The sequence below is a fragment of the Lithobates pipiens genome, unplaced genomic scaffold (genome assembly GCF_037356315.1).
Source record: "Lithobates pipiens isolate NorthernLeopardFrog02 unplaced genomic scaffold, aLitPip1_a1.2 Scaffold_19, whole genome shotgun sequence".
NCBI classification, from domain to species: Eukaryota; Metazoa; Chordata; class Amphibia; order Anura; family Ranidae; genus Lithobates; species Lithobates pipiens.
Window position 1 is genome coordinate 371,650,757 of NW_027507764.1, and position 20,074 is coordinate 371,670,830.

At 41.7% G+C, this 20,074-nt stretch overlaps 1 protein-coding gene across 3 annotated transcripts in view; it reads right to left on the bottom strand.

The window, feature by feature from the left end:
• Positions 1–20,074, bottom strand: part of RIPOR2 (RHO family interacting cell polarization regulator 2) — a 212,610-nt gene that overhangs the window by 101,520 nt on the left and 91,016 nt on the right. For all 3 annotated transcript variants that reach the window (XM_077492291.1, XM_077492289.1, XM_077492290.1), the window contains exons 3-6: positions 12,910–13,065; positions 11,988–12,066; positions 11,736–11,759; positions 6,898–6,951 (exon numbers count right to left, since the gene is read on the bottom strand). In XM_077492291.1, coding sequence (XP_077348417.1) covers positions 6,898–6,951; positions 11,736–11,759; positions 11,988–12,066; positions 12,910–13,065 — 313 coding nt within the window. The remainder of the gene's footprint in view (positions 1–6,897; positions 6,952–11,735; positions 11,760–11,987; positions 12,067–12,909; positions 13,066–20,074) is intronic.

The window sequence follows — 20,074 nt, forward strand, 5'->3', positions numbered from 1 at the left end:
GGACAGGTAAGTGTCCTTATACTAAAAGTCAGCAGCTACAGTATTTGTAGCTGCTGCCTTAGATTTTTTTTTTTAGGGGGGAGAGCCTGGAGCTCCTGTTTAATGTACAATTAAACCCAAAAATATGTGTTCCATTTCAGCTTATCAATTATTTGATGTGGTAGCTGCATTAGTTTGTTTAGACTGTTTGCCTTTACTTTCATATGGATTTCCAGCCCGTACGTTTGTTAATTTTTATTGTTCGCATATGGCAGTGTGGACTCCTGTGCGAGTCGGGTGCAATGTGGGAACCCGCAGTGGATTCGCAGGGTTCCCACATCGCACGAGTGTGAACCGAGCCTGAATCTCAAAAATCTGTTACTGCTAACAGGAGTTTGGCTTTAAATGGTCAGTCAAACCCTTCTAAATCTGCTAGGGTGACTTAAAAAAGTTCACTATCAGTGAACATTGACTATTTTTAATCTTTATGCTGCTAGAATTTGTAAATAGCTAAGAAAGTATATTATATGTGCTTGTTTTGTTTAGTTAATTTCTGGTTTCCATGCCTAGGCAAATTATGCCATACATTCCAGGAGTGTTCAGGAGGGAGGGGTTTTCTCAGCTAAGCACACCTTCCTGCCTAAGCTAAGGGCAGATGGATTTCAGGTAAATAAATGGAACATGAATCAACTGCCCTTACTTAAAGTGGAGTTTCACTCAAAAGGGGAAGTTCCACTTATTTGCCTCCCCCCAGTTGCCACATTTGGCACCTTTCAACAGTTACTGGTTTTGACAGGTACCTGCTCCGACTTCCGGGTGACTTAGCCGCATCAAGGTCATCTGGAAGTTCGGCCCCCCTGCTCCTTCCCCCATTGCCAGGCTGCTGACTTATTTCTTGTTGTGATCTGACATCCTGCTTGAGGGAGGCTACATGTGTTCTCCGTGATCCCACTGTGTGTAGGAATGTAACCAGCTGCCTTGGCTGGTTCCCGAGATGGATTATGGACTATTGGATTCGTACTGTGCACAGATCATGGGTCTCCAAACTTTCTAAAAAAGGGCCAGTTTACTGTCCTTTAGACTTTAGGGGAGCCAGATTGTGGCCATTGGAAGTAGAAATTGTCCGGGCATCAGTGGGAGTAAACCATGCATCTTTGCTATTAGGGGGAGGAATAGTCCCCCATCATTGTCATCAGTGGGAGGAATAGTGCCCCATTATTGGTGTCAGTGGGAGGAATAGTGCCCCAATCATTGGTATCAGTGGGAGGAATAGTGTCCCCATCATTGGCATCAGTGGGAGGAATAGTGTCCCCATCATTGGCATCAGTGGGAGGAATAGTGTCCCCATCATTGGCATCAGTGGGAGGAATAGTGTCCCCATCATTGGCATCAGTGGGAGGAATAGTGTCCCCATCATTGGTATCAGTGGGAGGAATAGTGTCCCCATCATTGGTATCAGTGGGAGGAATAGTGTCCCCATCATTGGTATCAGTGGGAGGAATAGTGTCCCCATCATTGGTATCAGTGGGAGGAATAGTGTCCCCATCATTGATATCAGTGGGAGAAATAGTGTCCCCATCATTGATATCAGTGGGAGGAATAGTGCCCCATCATTGATATCAGTGGGAGGAATAGTGCCCCATCATTGATATCAGTGGGAGGAATAGTGCCCCATCATTGATATCAGTGGGAGGAATAGTGCCCCATCATTGATATCAGTGGGAGGAATAGTGCCCCATCATTGATATCAGTGGGAGGAATAGTGCCCCATCATTGATATCAGTGGGAGGAATAGTGCCCCATCATTGATATCAGTGGGAGGAATAGTGCCCCATCATTGATATCAGTGGGAGGAATAGTGCCCCATCATTGATATCAGTGGGAGGAATAGTGCCCCATCATTGATATCAGTGGGAGGAATAGTGCCCCATCATTGATATCAGTGGGAGGAATAGTGCCCCATCATTGATATCAGTGGGAGGAATAGTGCCCCATCATTGATATCAGTGGGAGGAATAGTGCCTTATAACTGGTATCAGTAAAAAGAACATTGCCCCATCATTAGTATCAGTGGGATGAATAGTTCCTCATAATTATTATCAGTGGGAGGAATAGTGCCCCATCATTGGTATTGGTGATAGGAATAGATGTGCCATCATTGGCATCAGTGGGAGGAATAGTGCCCCATCATTGGTGTCAGTTAAAGGGATAGTACCCGGTTGTTGGGAGGAAAAGTACCCCAAGGGCCGGATAAAGGCAAGTAAGGGGCCACAGTTTGGAGTCTGGCGAAAAGAACTGCTCAAATCAAACAAAAGGAAGAAGGGAAAAGGAGAGGTTCTGGGGCTCACAAAGGATGTTACAAGGAGGCAGAAAAACACAAAGTAACGATTTAATAAAAAATAGATTACAGGGACATTAAGTAGTAGATGTGTATAGGTTATTTTTGAATAAGGATATTAGTGTCACTTTAACTGTACCAGTGGAGGTTAAAAGCTGATTGGTTACTATGCAAATGTGTTACAGATTCTGTCTGCTCTAATTTTAGTAACTGCCCCCCCCTCTGTGTTTTCCCATTACTGTGGTGCTGTATAATAAATAAAAGAGTACTAGACATGCATTGCATGAAAAGTGTTTTACTTATCTGTGCCAAAAGAAATACAGCTAATATAGCATTTTTTGTTTTCAGAGTACAGCATGAAGGTTCTAAAGTAAAAAATATTCAACACAGGACTATACCATTTGTAACAACTGTTAAAAACAATTCCTGGAATCACAGCACCCGCCTTGGCTAATCAAATTTGAAACAAGTGGTATTAGGCGTCAATAAACAGGAAGTGCTCAGCATCACATAACAGGATGCAGGCCGACAGGTGGCATTGCAGAGGAGGAGAATCTGAAACACGGCATGCACCAACATGACCAGCCACAAAACAGCTGCAAACCCCGCTATTCCATAGAAACATTTACACTATTTATAGAAACTTCTCTATAAGGGGCTGCAGAGTTGCCATCAAGGATGCGCACAAAGAAATACCCATTTAGCAATTCCATACATTGGGCTGCTTCATGTACTATCTTTTACATTTTTTAATTCTCAACATAAAGTAAAAGTAATTTATGTATTGCAAGTGACCCTTTTTTTTTTCAGCGTCATTTTGACTACAGTATAAGTATGCTATTTGTATTCATTTTGTGTCTCAAATGAACATGGCTGTCACACTGAAAGACACGATACACACCATTGATGCACATCTCCTATATCAGTGATGGTGAACCTTGGCACCCCAGGTGTTTTGGAACTACATTTCCCACGATGCTCATGCACTCTGCAGTGTAGGTGGGCATCATGGGAAATGTAGTTCCAAAACATCTGAGGTGCCAAGGTTCGACATCACTGTCCTATATGCACTTTTGCTATCCAACCCACTGAACTAATGTGATTTTGTATTTGTGAAACATTGTGGGTTTTTGTCACATGTGAAGAACACAAACTTGATGGACAGGTTATCCCAGCAGAATTCAGCCAAGATTATCTTTAGCACTAAAAACCAGTCATAGACAAATCAAAATTTAGCTGGTCCAGTAGGAACCAGATGAATTTTGATCTATCTATTGGTTAGTTGTACTGAAGTTAATCTGTCGTTCAACCAGCCTGTGTTTTTATTTTTTGTTCCACTCCCGTCTGCTATAGCCACCAGCAATGATCCTTGTATCAATACAATAGCACAGCGGGAGGTATTCCCCCATCAACACGGACTGTATTGATGGGGCAAACAGGCAATTTTCTTTCCTTCCACCTATGGTGAAAAGAACAAAAATTATATAATGTATGGCCTGCCCAAGGGTGGAAGCTAAATTCCCATACTGTTCTCTCTGCAGCTACTACTACTAGAATGCTCCAATTTAATGGGGTAGTTAACACCAGACCTTTCAAAATTGAAGAACAAAAAATTCAAGAGCAAAAAATTTTACTTGAATTGCAAAATTTCAGACAGCCCTGAGTTTTTGAAGAAACTATAATAATCATAGCACACCTACACTAAGGCCTGGTCCACGCTACTAGTTTATTTTTGTTCTTTTGTGTTCTAAAAGGGGAAACACTCCAGTCAGTCATTGGCTGAGAGCGCTTATAGGGAGCTGGTTGGATGCTGGTTTTCCAGCAAGCTCGTCTGACAGAAGACAGTTGAACTGGCACCCGATAAGCGCTCTCAGCCAATGACTGAGAGCGTTTATCAGGAGCTGGTTGGATGCTGGTTTCCAGCAAGCTAGTCCGACAGAAGCCGGTCAAACGGACGGCTTCTTTCGGACTGGCTGCCATACACATGAGCGGACAGTTGGCCGGTTTTTATTGTACCAACTGATGTCGTCTGACTTTTGGCTCATGTGTACTAGGCTTTACTGAAAAATACATAAATGGGTTTCAAGGTTTAAAAGTATGAAGCACAAAGTGTCACTTGACTTCTCTTTTGCACTTATCACTTTGTCTTTCTCTACACTCCAGGGCACTCTAATATGCAAATCTTGACCTCAAAAGGAAAGTTGAGAGCTAGTTAGCAGTCTCCTGAAAACTGCTTATGGTTACTGAGGTGATCCATCACACTAAGACTGGGTTCACACCGGAGAATTTAGGCACAGCACGATTATTTGCGCGATCCCATTGACTTCTATTAGACCAGGGGTCTCAAACTGGCGGCCCTCCAGCTGTTGCGAAACTACAAGTCCCATCATGCCTCTGACTGTGGGAGTCATGCTTGTTGTAACTGTCAGCCTTACAATGCCTCATTGGACTTGTAGTTTCACAACAGCTGGAGGGCCACCAATTTGAGACCTCTGTATTAGACGTTTATTAGCGTTTTTTTGTGAAAATGCAAAGTAATGCATGCAGCATCTTTCATATGCTTTCAGAAAACACAGTCCAATAAATGTCAATGGGAGCACACCTAAAACCGTCTGTTAACTGTGCATACAATTACACCGATGTGAACAAAGCCTAAAAGATCAATGGAGAGCTGCAGGAGAAATCAGCTAACTTTCAACTTTCCTTCCTGTAGATTATTTTGAGGTCTTGCATTCTCAATATGTAAATGCTTCTCCTTTGGTAAATGTACATAACTGCATGGTATTTTTCCAAGTGGGGCAATTGTCACAAGCATGATCTGTAAGAATCAGGTCGTGTAGAACCTCCCTATAGAAAGAGAAGTACTTTTTCCTTTGCATGCACAGAGCTTTTTTAACTTGTAAAAAAAATCTCTATGTAGCTGGTTTTCTATAAATAAATCTGCATTATTAGGTGTGCATCATATCCATCCATCAGCCTAGTCAGACAGAACATCAGAGTATATCCCAGCAGTGCAGCAACGCAATGGAGGATAGGAAGGTCACCTCACTATTAGTCATTTTCAGTGGCACCTCTCGCTGCTAAGCCTTACAGCGATGAACATACTGACTGTTCCTAAAGGTCATAAAAAGAGAACTAAAGCGGTTTTTGAGTCCTAAAATACTTTTTTTCTATAGGCCTGCATGACCGTATGTTATGATTTTTAACTGACTCTAGCTAACTTAAAAAAATTATTTTCTTGTAGCAGAGAGGCACTTCTGCTCCCATGAACTACTCCTCCGCAAAAGAAAATCTATGCAGAATTTTTTACATCACTGCCTGTAATATACACTAGCAATTCTAAATTATAGTACCCACCATTCTTCAATCCGGGATGCCTGATGTGGATATTGCTTGAGCAGTGATCAGTAGCAGTGCGGAGCTACATACAGTATACGCCTTGACTGTTACAACTCCCTTCTCATTGGCCTACCTCTCCAAAGGCTATCCCCCTCTTCAGTCTATCATGAATGCTGCTGCCCCACTTATCCACCTTACCAACCGCTGAGTGTCCGCCAACCCTCTCCTTCAATCCCTACACTGGCGCCCAGTGAATTAAATTCAAAATACCAACCACAACATACAAAGCCAATTACAACTCTGCCCCCAGCTACATCACCAAACTTGTCTCCAAATATCACCCAAACTGTCCTCTCCACTCCTCTCAAGACCCTCTACTCTCAAGCTCCCTTTGTCTCCTCCTCTCAGGCTCATCTCCAGGATTTCTGCAGAGCCTCTTCCATCCTCTGGAACTCTCTACCTCAACCTGTCCAGCTATCTCCTACTCTTGCTACCTTCAGGCAATCCCTGCAAACTCAACACTTCAGGGAAGCCTATCACACCTTCAACTAATCTTTTACCACTTCCATCAGCTCATTCCTCACAGTTACAACCTTTTGTACCACCTGCCCCACCCTATTACATTGTAAGCACTTCTGAGCAGGGCCCTCTTAATCCTTTTGTATTTTATTGTATTATAACTGTATTGTAAAGTGATGCGTAAACTGTTGGCGCTATATCGATTCTGTATAATAATATTAATAGTAGTCTACCCCTGTCATTAGCTACAGATAACTACACCGATTGAATACACATTGCATTCAGTCATTGAGCTCCCTTGATGGAGTGTAAAAGCATTGCCTCTGATATGTCAATCAAACAGGATGGGCAGTGCTAGGCTGAGAATGCTAACAAAGATGAGTAAAGGGCATACCCCCTCAACACAAACGGTCCATACACAGATTCTATACACAAGAAGAGAGGTGGTGTATATGACCGGAATCGTTCGATTACAGGGAGTATTTGGCAGCACAGAGGTCCATATCTGATGTCTTTTGGACAGCATACTCATTAAGACACACTGCAACTGTTGTAACGGGAGGGAGCCTAGAGGCAAAGCTATAAACACAGAGGTCATTACCCCAATACTTTAAAAATCGGTGTACATGGCGGATATGAAGCAGGCACAGCCACAATTACAAGTGCATTATAATTATATGTCCGAACATCATAGCAGAGCTTGCATGTTACTTTGCAAATACCTTGCTGATATGAAATTCCAGTCTTCTTATGTACCTCTCAATGGTCTTGATTTGCTAGGAAGACAAAAACATTTTTTATAAACCAACTGGGCTACACAATGTAATAAAGTTCACACTTGCCTGGAAATGTCATATGCATTCATGTTTCCAATTACTTCTCCCCAAACAGTTTAAGCTTAAACAAATACATAAACCATACAAAAGCTTTTCTTTTTTAAATCGAGCTCCGAAAGCAAATTACAGTCTGTCCTAACACTGTAAAAATGGTGCAGGTCAGTGATTTTGGTAATTGTTTAAAGTGACTGTTAACATTGGCATTACTTAGAACTTTTGTAGATTTGGACCTTTTGGCATACTACAGAAGTACTGACAAACCTGTCTGTTTTCTTTATTGTATCCGGTATATTTTTATGAACAAGTATACTTTTTTTTGTATGAAATAAAAAGGTTAAAATATTTCACTTTTTATCTTACTCCCCAATTCATGTGTGCTTCTGACAGCCACTCTCCAACCTTTAAATTTTGTCTCTTTCCCAATAATAATACTACAGTCCTTGCTATTCAGACTCAAAAGTTTTGATTGTCCGAGTGGATATGTGTTTTCTAAGGCTTGCTACCAATTACCCCCATTTTGACCTATATAAAATATGTTAGGGTAAATAAGTAAACTGCAGGTTGCTTGTTTTTATCAATTTTGCGTGAAAAAATGCACAAATTGCAGCAGCTTGCATATTTATGCCAGAACACCAGGGGGAGGTAGTGCAGCCAAATACTTCCAGCTATCCTGTGGGGAACAATAGACATGAAACAAGGTTTTCTAACCTGCTTGAGTAATTGTTTTCCCTGAGACTTTTCAGTAACTGCTCTATGCAAGGGTTTTGCACAGAGCAGCCCCGATCAGGATGGGAGTTTCATTGGGTGCCCCCACGGAAAGCTGCTTTCCCTGAGCGCACCCATGCGGGCTCCCTCAGCTGCATCCATCGACACAGGCATCGGGACTCGGCCCAGCCTCCTGCTCCCTTGTCACTGGACTTGATTGACAGCTGCAGGAGCCAATGGCAGGGGGGGTCTGAGGGGGATGGGGGAACTGCAGCACAGGAGGTTTTTCACTTTATAGCATAGAATGCATTAAGGTGAAAAACCTTAAGATGTTACAGTTTAACCACCTCAATTACTGGGCACTCTAACCCCCCCCCTCCCTTCCTGCCCAGGCCAATTTTCAACGTTCAGCACTGAAACACTTTGAATGACAATTGCACGGTCATGCTACGCTGCACCCAAATTATTTTTTTATAATCTTCTTCCCACAAATAGAGCTTTCTTTTAGTGGTATTTAATAACCTCTGGGTTTTTATTTATTTTTATTTTTTTGGCTAAAAAAAAAAAAAAAAACACAAGATTTTTTAGTTTTTGTCAGAAAAAGTTGTAAATAAGTAATAAGGAGTTTGCAAAGGGGTGGGTCGGCAGAGGCAGAGAAACAGCAGTACACTGATCTTCCAAGTGAGGAGGCAGGCTGTGTTCTAAAGTCTGTCACGGATCACTCTCCCAATGTATTCAGTGAAAGAACGTTTCCCAATGGAGGAGAGGAAAGGGGGGGGGGGGGGATGTGTTCGTGTTAGATATTCTGTACTGGAGCTGAGCCCAGAGACTTGCAGCTGCTAACCCCCACAGCACCAGAAAGAGGACAGGACATCCCTGCAGTGAAGTTTTCTAAAGAACATAACACCCTGTATATGGTGGAATTGACTTAATTACAGTAAGGTAATGAAACCAAAGCTGTAGAGAAAACAAAACATCAGTTTGAAGTGGATATATGCCGCTGCCACTTACACAATTACCATTTCACTAAACATATAATCAAAAAACAAAAAATACAATACTATCAAAAATGTATTTTTCTAATTTTAGTAACATTGTTTAACTATTATGACAATTTATGCATGCATTTTAGATATTAACATTGGTGGGCTAATTAAAGGCTGTAAAAACAACATATTAGGGGATAAAAAAAAGGGTAGCCAGATGGCTATCTAAAGCAAAATTATGACAAGGTTAGATACAGATAAAAAGGCTTTAGTGCTTGAGTCTCCAAACTCTACACAAAGGGTCAGTTTATAGTACTTCAGACTTTAGGGGGGCTGAACTGTGGCCAGCAGGAAGAGAATTTTTTCCCGGGATCAGTGAGAGTAAACCGTGCCTCATCTTTGGTATTAGGGGGAGGAATAGTGCCCCATTGTTGGTGTCAGTGTGCAGAATAGCGTCTCATATCAGTGGGATGAAGAGTGCTCCAAGGGCTGGATAAAAACCAAGCAATGGGCCGCAGTTTGGAACCCCTGCTTTAGTGCAACACAGAATATTTCCCCATACCTAGCCACAAGTTACATTTTGAAGAAAAGGGAAGGATTTGTTTCATCACAATTTTTAAAGAAGTCAGTGTTGCAAGTAAGCATTTTCTTTTTAATGTCCTGTCCGCTATGACAATATTTCCCACAGCTGTTACACATTTGGAAAGACACTGATCATAAATATGGGTTCACAAGAACATTGTAAACCATCTTTTTTTTTTTACATAAAGTTAAAAGCCTACAATGACAGTTGACGTATTTCTCTAATGACAAGTGTACTTTAAAAGACAAAACGTTGCATAAATACATTAAACAAAAAGTCATCAATATATGTGAATGCTCTCTATAATGACAGGACCCAGCTTTAGGAGAGCTGCTATTACACACACTGATGACCCGCCAAAGTTCAAAGTTATGAATGAGAACATAAAAAGAACAGATGTTCTCCCCATGACTCAAAGTCAGGCTCACGTGAATGCTCCCTCCACATGATTGTATGTTTGGAGTTGGGGAAGGTGGAATAACTTTCTCAATTCAGAGATTCTTAAAGAAGTACATTACATTCAAGACACTATACACATTAGCTAAATCAGGGGTTGACAAATTTGCTTGGAATCTAGGAGCCAGCTTAAAAAGTTAGGAGCCAGGTCCGTGACGACGATCCGGACCTGTCCCTGGCCTGACATGGAGACGAGTGAGGGGAAGATAACAGCGCCGTCGCCAGCCCCCCCCCCCCCCCCCCCCCGTCTCCAAGTCATTGCCCATAGCTCTTAGAGGGACATTTTATTTATTTTTTTCAAATGACAATTTTTTTTTCAATTGCATTTTAGTGTAAATATGAGATCCGAGGTCTCTCTGACCCCAGATCTGATATTTAAGAGGACCTGTCATGCTTTTTCTATTACAAGGGATTTTTACATTCCTTGTAATAAGAATAAAAGTGACACAACATTTTTTTTAAAAGAACAGTGGAAAAAAAAAAAGTTAAAATAAAGCAGAAAAAATAATAATTTTTAAACGCGCCCTGTCCTGCCCGCATATAAAATCGGTGTTCGAACCACACATAGGAGGTAGCGCCGTGATCGGTAGAGCGAGAGCAATAATTCTACCCCAGACCTCCTCTGTAACTCAAAACGTGCAACCTGTAGAATTTTTTTAAACGTCGCCTATGCAGATTTTAAAGGGTAAAAGTTTGTCGCCATTCCATGAGCGGGTGCAATTTTGAAGCGTGACATGTTGGGTATCAATTTACTCGGCGTAACATTATCTTTCACAATATAAAAAATAATTGGGCTAACTTTACTGTTGTCTTATTTTTTTATTAACTAAATTATTTTTCCCAACAAAAGTGCGCTTGTAAGTCCGCTGCACAAATACAGTGTGACAGACAGTATTGCAACAACCACCATTTTATTCTCTAGGGTGTTAGAATAAAAAATATATATAATGTTTAGGGGGTTCTAAATAAAGGGAAGAAGAGGCAGGTAATATAATACAGGCAGAGGAATCTTCATTAACATTGCTGGTTTGTCATACCAACGGCGACCACAAGAGGGCGCCAGATTCCATAAGGAATCATAGGACCGCAGAAGGCCTCAAAGCCGCGGCCTAAATTTTCGGCCGCCGGCGGAACGCCCCGACGCGATCACGCTGGGGGGGTCCACAGACACAGGATACCCCCAGCTGTGCTGCCCCAGGCGCGAGGTCGCTATTTCTAGTCGCCAATGTGACCTGGCGACCGGGGTTTGTCGAGCCCTGAGCTAAATGAATATTAGTAAAAACAGACCATGTTACATTCAGGGCCTTTTTTTCAGCCATAACATGACAATACAGAGTTCCACCACCACCGGCAGTGGTCCTGTGAGCACCACTATTTACTGTCAATAATAAACACAGAAGCCTGGCTTCTGTATTGCAAGTGACAGTTAACCTTTCCCAGCAGCTCTCAAAAAAACCATGCCCTGTACGCAAGGTGTGGACAAGGGAGGGACAGCTGCCAGGACACGGTATGTTTATGGGCTGCAGGGAGAAGGCATCCAATGCTGAGCCACAATCTTGTGTCCGGATGCTGATGCTCCCCACTGGATGATATTGCTGCTCCTGCTTGCTAATGGGGAGAGGTGGAGCTGCAAACAAGTGGGCACTGTGTGGGAAAATAAGACGAGGCAGCTACTGAGAGTCAGGTAAACAGATGAAAACAGTGGGAGAAGAGTGATGCACTCCTGAACCCTGCACTCTCTATATTACACACTCCTGAACCCTGTATTCCATGCATAATGCACTCCTGAACCCTGTATTCTGTGTGTAGCATACACCTGAAAGCTGCACTTATTCTCTGAGAAAAAAAAAAAAAGCACGGGTTACATATAAACCAGGTTGCTTGAACTATATAACCAGGTTGTGTAGTTGGTTTATTCCTGGCCTGTGCAGCCACCCCCTACTGCTATAACTCAGTCAGAGGCAAGATTTAGATATTAAAACAAAGTAGCTTACCTTGTCCAGATCATACAGGACTCCCTGTATTGAACAAAAAAAGAAAAGAAGATGATTAATTAATTGGGGGTCAGTTTAAAGATAATTACACCAGCATGTGGAAGGAATTTATTGCAGGTGGTATTAACTGGAAAACTGGTAAATTGTTTTACGCATTGTAATTGCAAGAAAGTGGAACAGCTATTGTGTTTCATATTCAAACATCCCCACACTGAGGTCTCTTCCCGATAGCGCTAGGAAGTGGCAACTTACCAGCCTTGAATTTCTCTTCATGTCTTTGAGCTGGGCAGTCAGCTTGTCTAGCTCAGTTTGATGAACTTCCAGGTACTCGCTACCAAGAGAAATTAAACACCAAATAGGATTGAGTGAAAGTGCAAACAAAGGATATATAAACACATAACTTATTAAGACCTATTATGCAATACCAATTTTGAGGCAATTAAAAGCAACAAGAGCCTTCCTTCCCCTGCTGAGCATTCTATTATTAATTATCCATTTTTATTGACAGTCATAATAGCCATTGATGAATCTCAGTAATACAAAAATAGTATGGTTTACCATTAGGACCCTACACAGTAATGCATTACCTGATATACATAGGCCAGGAGACCAGTCCAAGCATCATTCGTGATAAATAAGTAGTACAACGTAAATGAGCGTGCAACAAGTATGTTGCCAACAGTTGGATGGCTTCCAGCAAGTGGAAAAATCTTTGCAACGAGTTACCAGAATAATCATTTTACTGTACATGCATCATAAAGGGAAGCTGTTCCAATTTAAAAGAAAGTCTTGGTGGGCTGGTTGAATGACAGAAAAGACACTCGTCAAGGGATCTCTCCTCTCTTGTCAAACCTAATGAGATACCTGATTTTGTGCAGCCAGTCCACCCAAGTTAGAAGTTTACCCAATTTAGAGCCTCAATGAATATTCCTCAACTTTACTTAACGTATCATTGTCATGTGAGTTATTCTGCTCAAAAATTATGCACAAACTGTGGGATGGGACTGCAACTGGGGTGTCAGACTTTGCAGATTACTAGATTTTAAACCATTTTCTGCTTTTTTGGAAACGTTTTCTTCAATTCTAAGCTATGCAATCTACTGTTTACATTGTCTCCAGTCTATAACGGGTTGATAACCAGAAACTTATTAATTTCACTTGTAAATATACTTACTCAAGGCCATTTTTTAAGGCTCCATATATTTCTTCTACTCTCTCTGGTTGTGGTTCTTTAGAGTTACTGCCATTTTTATGGCCCATGTTGTGCATTTTCTTCTGTTTAGCTTGAGGTTTTTTGGGGGCTGAAGAGTTCCCAAGGAAAGAGTTGCACCTACATAAATAGAAAAAAAAAAAAAAGTTTAAAATCTTAGAAGATTAAAATGAATCTCCATTTCTGACAAACAAAACAGACACTAAATTTCTACAGATCGTTACCAACCAACATTAAGAAAGAATCGAATACTACCAAAAACAGCCAATGAGTTTAAAGGAGAAGTATGACCAAAGTTATTTTGGCTATACTTCTCATTGGCTATACAAAACTGCAGCGTTTGTCCTCAAGACACATCACAGGAAGCACCCTCATGGCTAACAGAGGACAGAATTAGAAATAGACTTGGGAAACGTAACATTAATAAATCACTGGGACTAGATGGTTTGCACCTGAGGGTACTTGCTAGACCATTGTTCCTAATTTTTACTGACAGTTTACTGACTGGAATGGTACCAGCTGATTGGAGAAAAGCCAGTGTAGCACCAATATTCCCAAAATACATCCCTGGGAATTACAGACCAGTTAGCCTAATATCAATAGTATGCAAGCTCTTGGAGGGGTAAGGGAATATATAGAATATGTTGGTAATAAAAACGATATAATTAGCAGTAATCAGCATGGATTCATGAAGAATCGTTCTTGCCAAACCAATCTATTAACCTTCTATGAGGAGGTGAGCTGCCATCTAGATAAAGCATGGCCCGTAGACACAGTCTATCTGGATTTAAAAAAAGCACTTGACACAGTTCCCCATAAACATTTACTGTACAAAGTAAGGTCCGTTGGCATGGACCATAGGGTGAGTACATAAATTGAAAACTGGCTACAAGGCGAGTTCAGAGGGTGGTGATAAATGGGGAATACTCAGAATGGTCAGGGGTGGGAAATGGGGTCCCCCAGGGTTCTGTGCTGGGACCAATCCTGTATATTTATTTCATAAACCACCTGGAGGATGGGGTAAACAGTTCAATCTCTGTATTTGCAGATGACACTAAGCTAAGCAGGGCAATAACTTCTCCACAGGATGTGGAAACCTTGCAAGAAGATCTGAACAAATTAATGGGGTGGGCAACTACATGGCAAATGAGGTTTAATGTAGAAAAATGTAAAATAATGCATTTGGGTGGTAAAAATATGAATGTAATCTGCTCACTAGAGGGTGAACCTCTGGGGAATCTAGGATGGAAAAGGATCTCGGAGTCCTAGTAGATGATAGGCTCAGCAATGGCATGTAATGCCAAGCTGCTGCTAACAAAGCAAACAAAATATTGGCATGCATTAAAAAGGGGATTAATTCACAGGATAAAGCAATAATTCTCCCACTCTACAAGACTTTGGTCCGGCCTCACCTGGAGTATGCTGTCCAATTCTGGGCACCAGTCCTCAGAAAGGATGTACTGGACATGAAGAGAGTACAAAGAAGGGCAACAAAGCTAATAAAGGGTCTGGAGGATATTAGCTATGAAGAAAGCTTGCGAGCACTGAACTTATTCTCTCTGGAGAAGAGTCACTTGAGAGGGGATATGATTTCAATTTACAAATACCATACTGGAGACCCCACAATAGGGATAAAACTTTTTTGCGGAATGGAGTTTAAGACACTCACTAAAATTAGAAAAGAAGAGGTTTAACCTTAAACTGCGTAGGAGGGTTCTTTACTGTAAAGCCCCATACACACTATCATATTTTCTGACGATTTTTTCCTTCAGATTTGCCAAAACCATATAATAGGAGGTAAAACCTTAGATTTAATTTGTATGCAGTCAGGCAGGCCCTTGCACTACAAGGTTTTGGTAAATCTGAAGACAAAAAATCAGCAGAAAATCTGATAGTGTGTATGGGGCTTCAGAGCGTCAAGGATGTGGAATTCCCTTCCACAGGCAGTGGTTTCAGCAAGGGAGCATCGGTAGTTTCAGAAAACTATTAGATAAGCACCTGAACGACCGCAACATACTAGGATATACACACACACACACACACACACACACACACAAAAGGTTGGACTTGATGGACTTGTGTCTTTTTTTTAACCTCACCTACTATGCAACATCTCCTGTAGGTCACAGGAGTGCAGTTCGTTCTACACTCTTTTGACCAGTTTTCAATGGACAGCAGGCTAAAGCCTGCTGTCGGCTGACATCACTCAACTGGTCTATGCTTGGGAAAGATTCTGTTTTTAGCCTCCAGGAGCCAAAGCCAGACACTCCCACAGCCCGGCTCTGGAAGGGCAGAACAGAGAGCCAGTCAGGTGTCTGGACAGTAGTGTCCTGTACCTCTGATTGGCCAGTAAATGCATGAAAAATGATCGATTCTAAAACACAGATTAGCTTCTGTGCATTTAGTTTAGAACCAGGAAGAAAGGTGACTGGCAGGATCGACTAGGTACTTCAAATAAAATTACAGTGGGGGGGGGGAAAAAAAACAAAAAAAAAAAACAACAACATGTCTTTGTTAAAATATCAGGTTTCTGTGATGTAAAAAAAAAAATGAGACAAAGAAATATTTTCTGAAATTTTTCCAGCTTTAATGGACCTATAAACTGTACATCTCAATTGAACAACAAACTGAAATTTTAGATGGAGGTAGGTAAAAATAAAATATATGGTTGCATAGGTGTGCACGCCCTTAAACTAATACTTTGTTGAAGTTGAACAACCTTCTGATTTTTATTACAGCACTCACAGCACAGTCTTTTTATGCTTGAGTCTATCAGCATGGCACATCTTGACTTGGCAATATTTGCCCACTCTTCTTTGCAAAATAACTCCAAATCTGTCAGATTGCGAGGGTATCTCCTGTGAACAGCCCTCTTCAGATCACCCCACAGATATTCAATCGGATTCAGGTCTGGGCCATTCCAAAACTTTAATCATCTTCTGGTGAAGCCATTTCTTTGTTGATGTGGATGTATGCTTTGGGCCGTTGTCATGCTGGAAGATGAAGTTCCTCTTCATGTTCAGCTTTCTAGCAGAAGCTGAAGGTTTTGAGCCAATATTGACTGGTATTTGGACCGGTTCATAATTCCCTATACCTTGAATAAGGCCCCTGTTCCAGCTGAAGAAAAACAGCCCCCAAAGCATGATGCTGCCACCACCATGCTTCACTGTAGGTACGGTGTGCTATTGGTGAGGTTTAGTGTTTTTGCACCAAACATATCTTCTGGAATTCTGGGCAAAATATTCAACCTTTGTTTCATCAGACCACAACACATTTTCCCATATGCTTTTCGGAGAGTTCAGATGTGCTTTTGCAAAATTTAGCCAGGCTTGGATGTTTTTCTTCGCAAGAAAAGGCTTCCATCTTGCCACTCTACCCCATAGCCCAGACATATGAATAATATGGGAGATTGTTGTCACATGTACCACACAGCCAGTACTTGCCAGATATTCCTGCAGCCCCTTTAAAATGTTGCTGTAGGCCTTATGGCAGCCTCCCTGACCAGTTTTCTTCTAGTCTTTTCATCAATTTTGGAGGGACGTCCAGTTCTTGGTAATGTCACTGTTGTGCCATATTTTCTCCATTTGATGACTGTCTTCACTGTGTTCCATGGTATATCTAATGCCTTGGAAAATGGGATTTTTGTACTTACCGTAAAATCCATTTCTCTGAGTTAATCGATGGACACAGCACCTCCCTAATCTTGACCATTGGGTTATATCTCCTCTGCAGGAGTAGGACTAGGCAAAACAAAAAAAGACACCTGGCTACACCCATGGGCTGTCCTCAGTCAGTATATAACCTCCTCCCTGCTCTAGGTATTCAGTTTAGTAGCAAGCAGTAATAGAAGTATCAAAAACGTCATAGAAGGGTGGGTGCTGTGTCCGTCAATGAACTTTTAGAAATGTATTGTACAGAAATCCAGTTTTCTCTTTTGTTCATCAACGGACACAGCACCTCCTTAATTTTGACCATTCCATTTGGACGTCCAAATGCAGTGTCAAAGAAAAATCAGGGGTGGGCAAAATAACCCAAGGCTAACCACAAGAGCCCTAATAACCACAAGAGCCCCATCATAAAAAAATAAAAATAAAAAAAAACACCCCTTATGAGAGAACCCCCCCCTTAAACAGCAGCCTGCAAAACCTTGCCGCCAAAAGAAGCATCCACAGATGCCAAAATATCTACTTTATAGAATTTAGTGAAGGTATGCACTGATGACCAAGGGCCGCATTGCAAACCTGTGATATTGACGCTTGATGAAGGAAAGCCCAAGAAGTACCAAGCGCCCGAGTAGAATGCGCTGTGGCAGGGAAAGGAGGAACCCGACCCTTAATAGAAAAGGCCTGAGTCACAGTCTGTCTGAACCATCTGGAGATGGTAGCCTAAGAAGAGGCCAGCCCTTTTCTTGGTCCTTGTGCAACAAGAAAAAAAAGTGAGTAACCTCTGGAAGGACTCAGTGGATTCCAGATACACCCAAATTGCACGAACCACATCCAAGGTATGCAAAGCAAATTCCTTGGAATGAGCCAGCTTGGGACACAAGAACAGCAACACAAATGTCCTTATTCAAATGGAAGTCAGAGACAACCTTGGGCAAACATGATGGACAGGAAGGAAGAACCACTTTATCCCTATGGAGTACTAAATAGGCACTATGACAGGATAATGCCGCCAACACTGAAACCCTGTGTGCTGAGGCAATATCCACCAGGAATGCCCCCTTCTAGGGCAACGTAGGTAAGGGAATCTCCCAAATATTCTTGAATGGAGATTTCTGGAGAACCCGATAGCACCAAGTTTAAATCCCATGGCGGCAAAAGAGACTGTACAGGCGGAGCCTCATGCCGGACTCCTTGAATGAAGGTACGAACTAAAGAGTGAGCAGCTAGGGGTCGCTGAAAGAAGACTGCTAAGGCAGACACCTGGGCCTTGATGGTGCTCAAAGCCAACTTTCTTCTCAACGCCCTGTTAAAGAAAAGCAAAGATCCGAGCCACAGAAAAGGATTGAGGATGAACGCTAATCGACTCACACCAAGAAATGTATGCTTTCCATGTACAATGGTATATCTTACTAGAAGTCAACTTCCTCGCTTTCATCATAGTAGAGATAACTGATCCCGACAGACCTCTATCTCTCAGTACCTGGCTTTCAATAGCTAGTCCATTAAAACCATGGCTAGGCCATTGAAAGCTCAGCCCTCAGTACAACTGGTCCTCTTTTAGAGGTAGCTTCCAAAAGGAGGTTTACGGACACCGGAAGACTTTCGCCCTCAGTCTTTCGTAGGCACCGCAGAGGAAAGTGTTGGCTCGGCAGTGACACTAGGATGCCTGTGGCGTCTACCAAAGGAACTTGCAAGATTGCCACGAGCCTCAGTTACTTCCCGTTGAACTGAACCTGCTGAAGGGGCCAACATTTGAGAAGAAAAACGACTGACCTGGTCAGCATTCACTCCAAAGTCAGACCCAGGTAGCCCAATTTCCTTGACAGGGCTAGAGGGTACCTTGGGTAGTTCGGACGTCACCTGAACCTTTACAGGAATTTTTATAAACACACAAGGAGACACAGGACCCCCTGAAGTGGACAAATTCTGTCCCCCTTCTTTGGTACCCCAAATAGGTTCAATTCATGGACCCCCTTGACGATCATGAAGGAGGTCCATGAATCTGTAAACCAGTGAAGATGTGCCCCCCCCCCCACCCCAGCAGTGGGTGAGGGTAGACCTTCCTGCTAAAGGAATTTTGTCAGTGGATCCGGAGAAGCCTGCTCTAGGCTTACCAGACCAAGATTGCTTGGAACTTCCCGAGGAAGACTTGCGAGATCCGTTTCCTTTATCTGCTGTTCCGGGAGCCCAGAAGAATTTCCTATAGAAATTTCTTTCTGAGGATCCATTAGGATCGTGTGTATCCCCATCTGACTTTTTACGTCAAAAATTCTGACGGACCTAGAAATGGAAATTGTTCTAAATATTTCCGATGTAACCAATTCCTATTGGGAAAACCGCTTGTTTGTATGCTGTTCCGACGGACCAAAATAGACGCATGCTCTGAAGCAAGTACGAGACGAAAGCTATTGGCTACTGGGTATTGAACCTCCCTTCTCTAGTCCCGTCATACATGCTGTACATCACTACATTCTTGGCAGTCAGACTTTGGTGCAATCATGTGTATGCAAGACAGTTTCAGTGAAATTCCGTCGGAAAAACCTTCAGAGTTTATTCAGACGGGAAAACTGGTCGTGTGTAGGGGGCATTAAGTGGAAATCCAAATATAAAATTGAATACAGTATGTCTGGGGGAACAAGAAAGGTGTTTATCACAGATTACCATGCTGTACATCCTATGGCTAGAGTTGAGCTTTAATACAATCTACAAATATGCAAGAGAAAGCATGTGGAAATGTGAAAGTCACATAAAAAATGACATTAAAAGGCAAACTATAGTGTATTTTCAATGACACTTTTTGTTTAAAGTGTTTTACATTCAAATAATTCTTATGTGACTTTTACATTTTAAACTGCTTGTTTTTTTTTTTTGTGGTTTTATGTAGAGTTTTGTAGATCAATACAATAAGCCTGTCTAACAGCTGTTGAGATAAGATATCAACCACACAGGGAGTGTATAGATTTCAATGCTTCAGATGACTTTTATTGTTTGGATCAACATTACGATTTACTTTATAGCACTGCAAAACAGGAAGCAGGACCTGCATGTCATGAGCAAAAGATGGTTACCTTCATGTACATACACAATTACAAGTCACACATGAACACATTTTTATACATTTACAGTAATCTGATCTGACTTTTTATATTATATATGAAATGTATTTGATTTTTCTACAGTGGAATCAAAAAAAGTAATTAAAAACACAATATATTTCCCTTTAAGGTAAACACTGCAATAATAAATCATATATGTGCTTACTGAAAATGTACCTTTCCTCCTCTTTAAAAAGAACCATTACGCGGATACAGTTACTGCAGCAATAATAGATCATATAATACTATTGGACACACATAGGGATCTATAAAAAATGTATGCGACTAGACTGTCACAAATACTACCGTATTTTGCCTAAAAATTTTTATTTGCTATAAGCGCCAGCTCCTTCTAGTGGCGCTAATGTA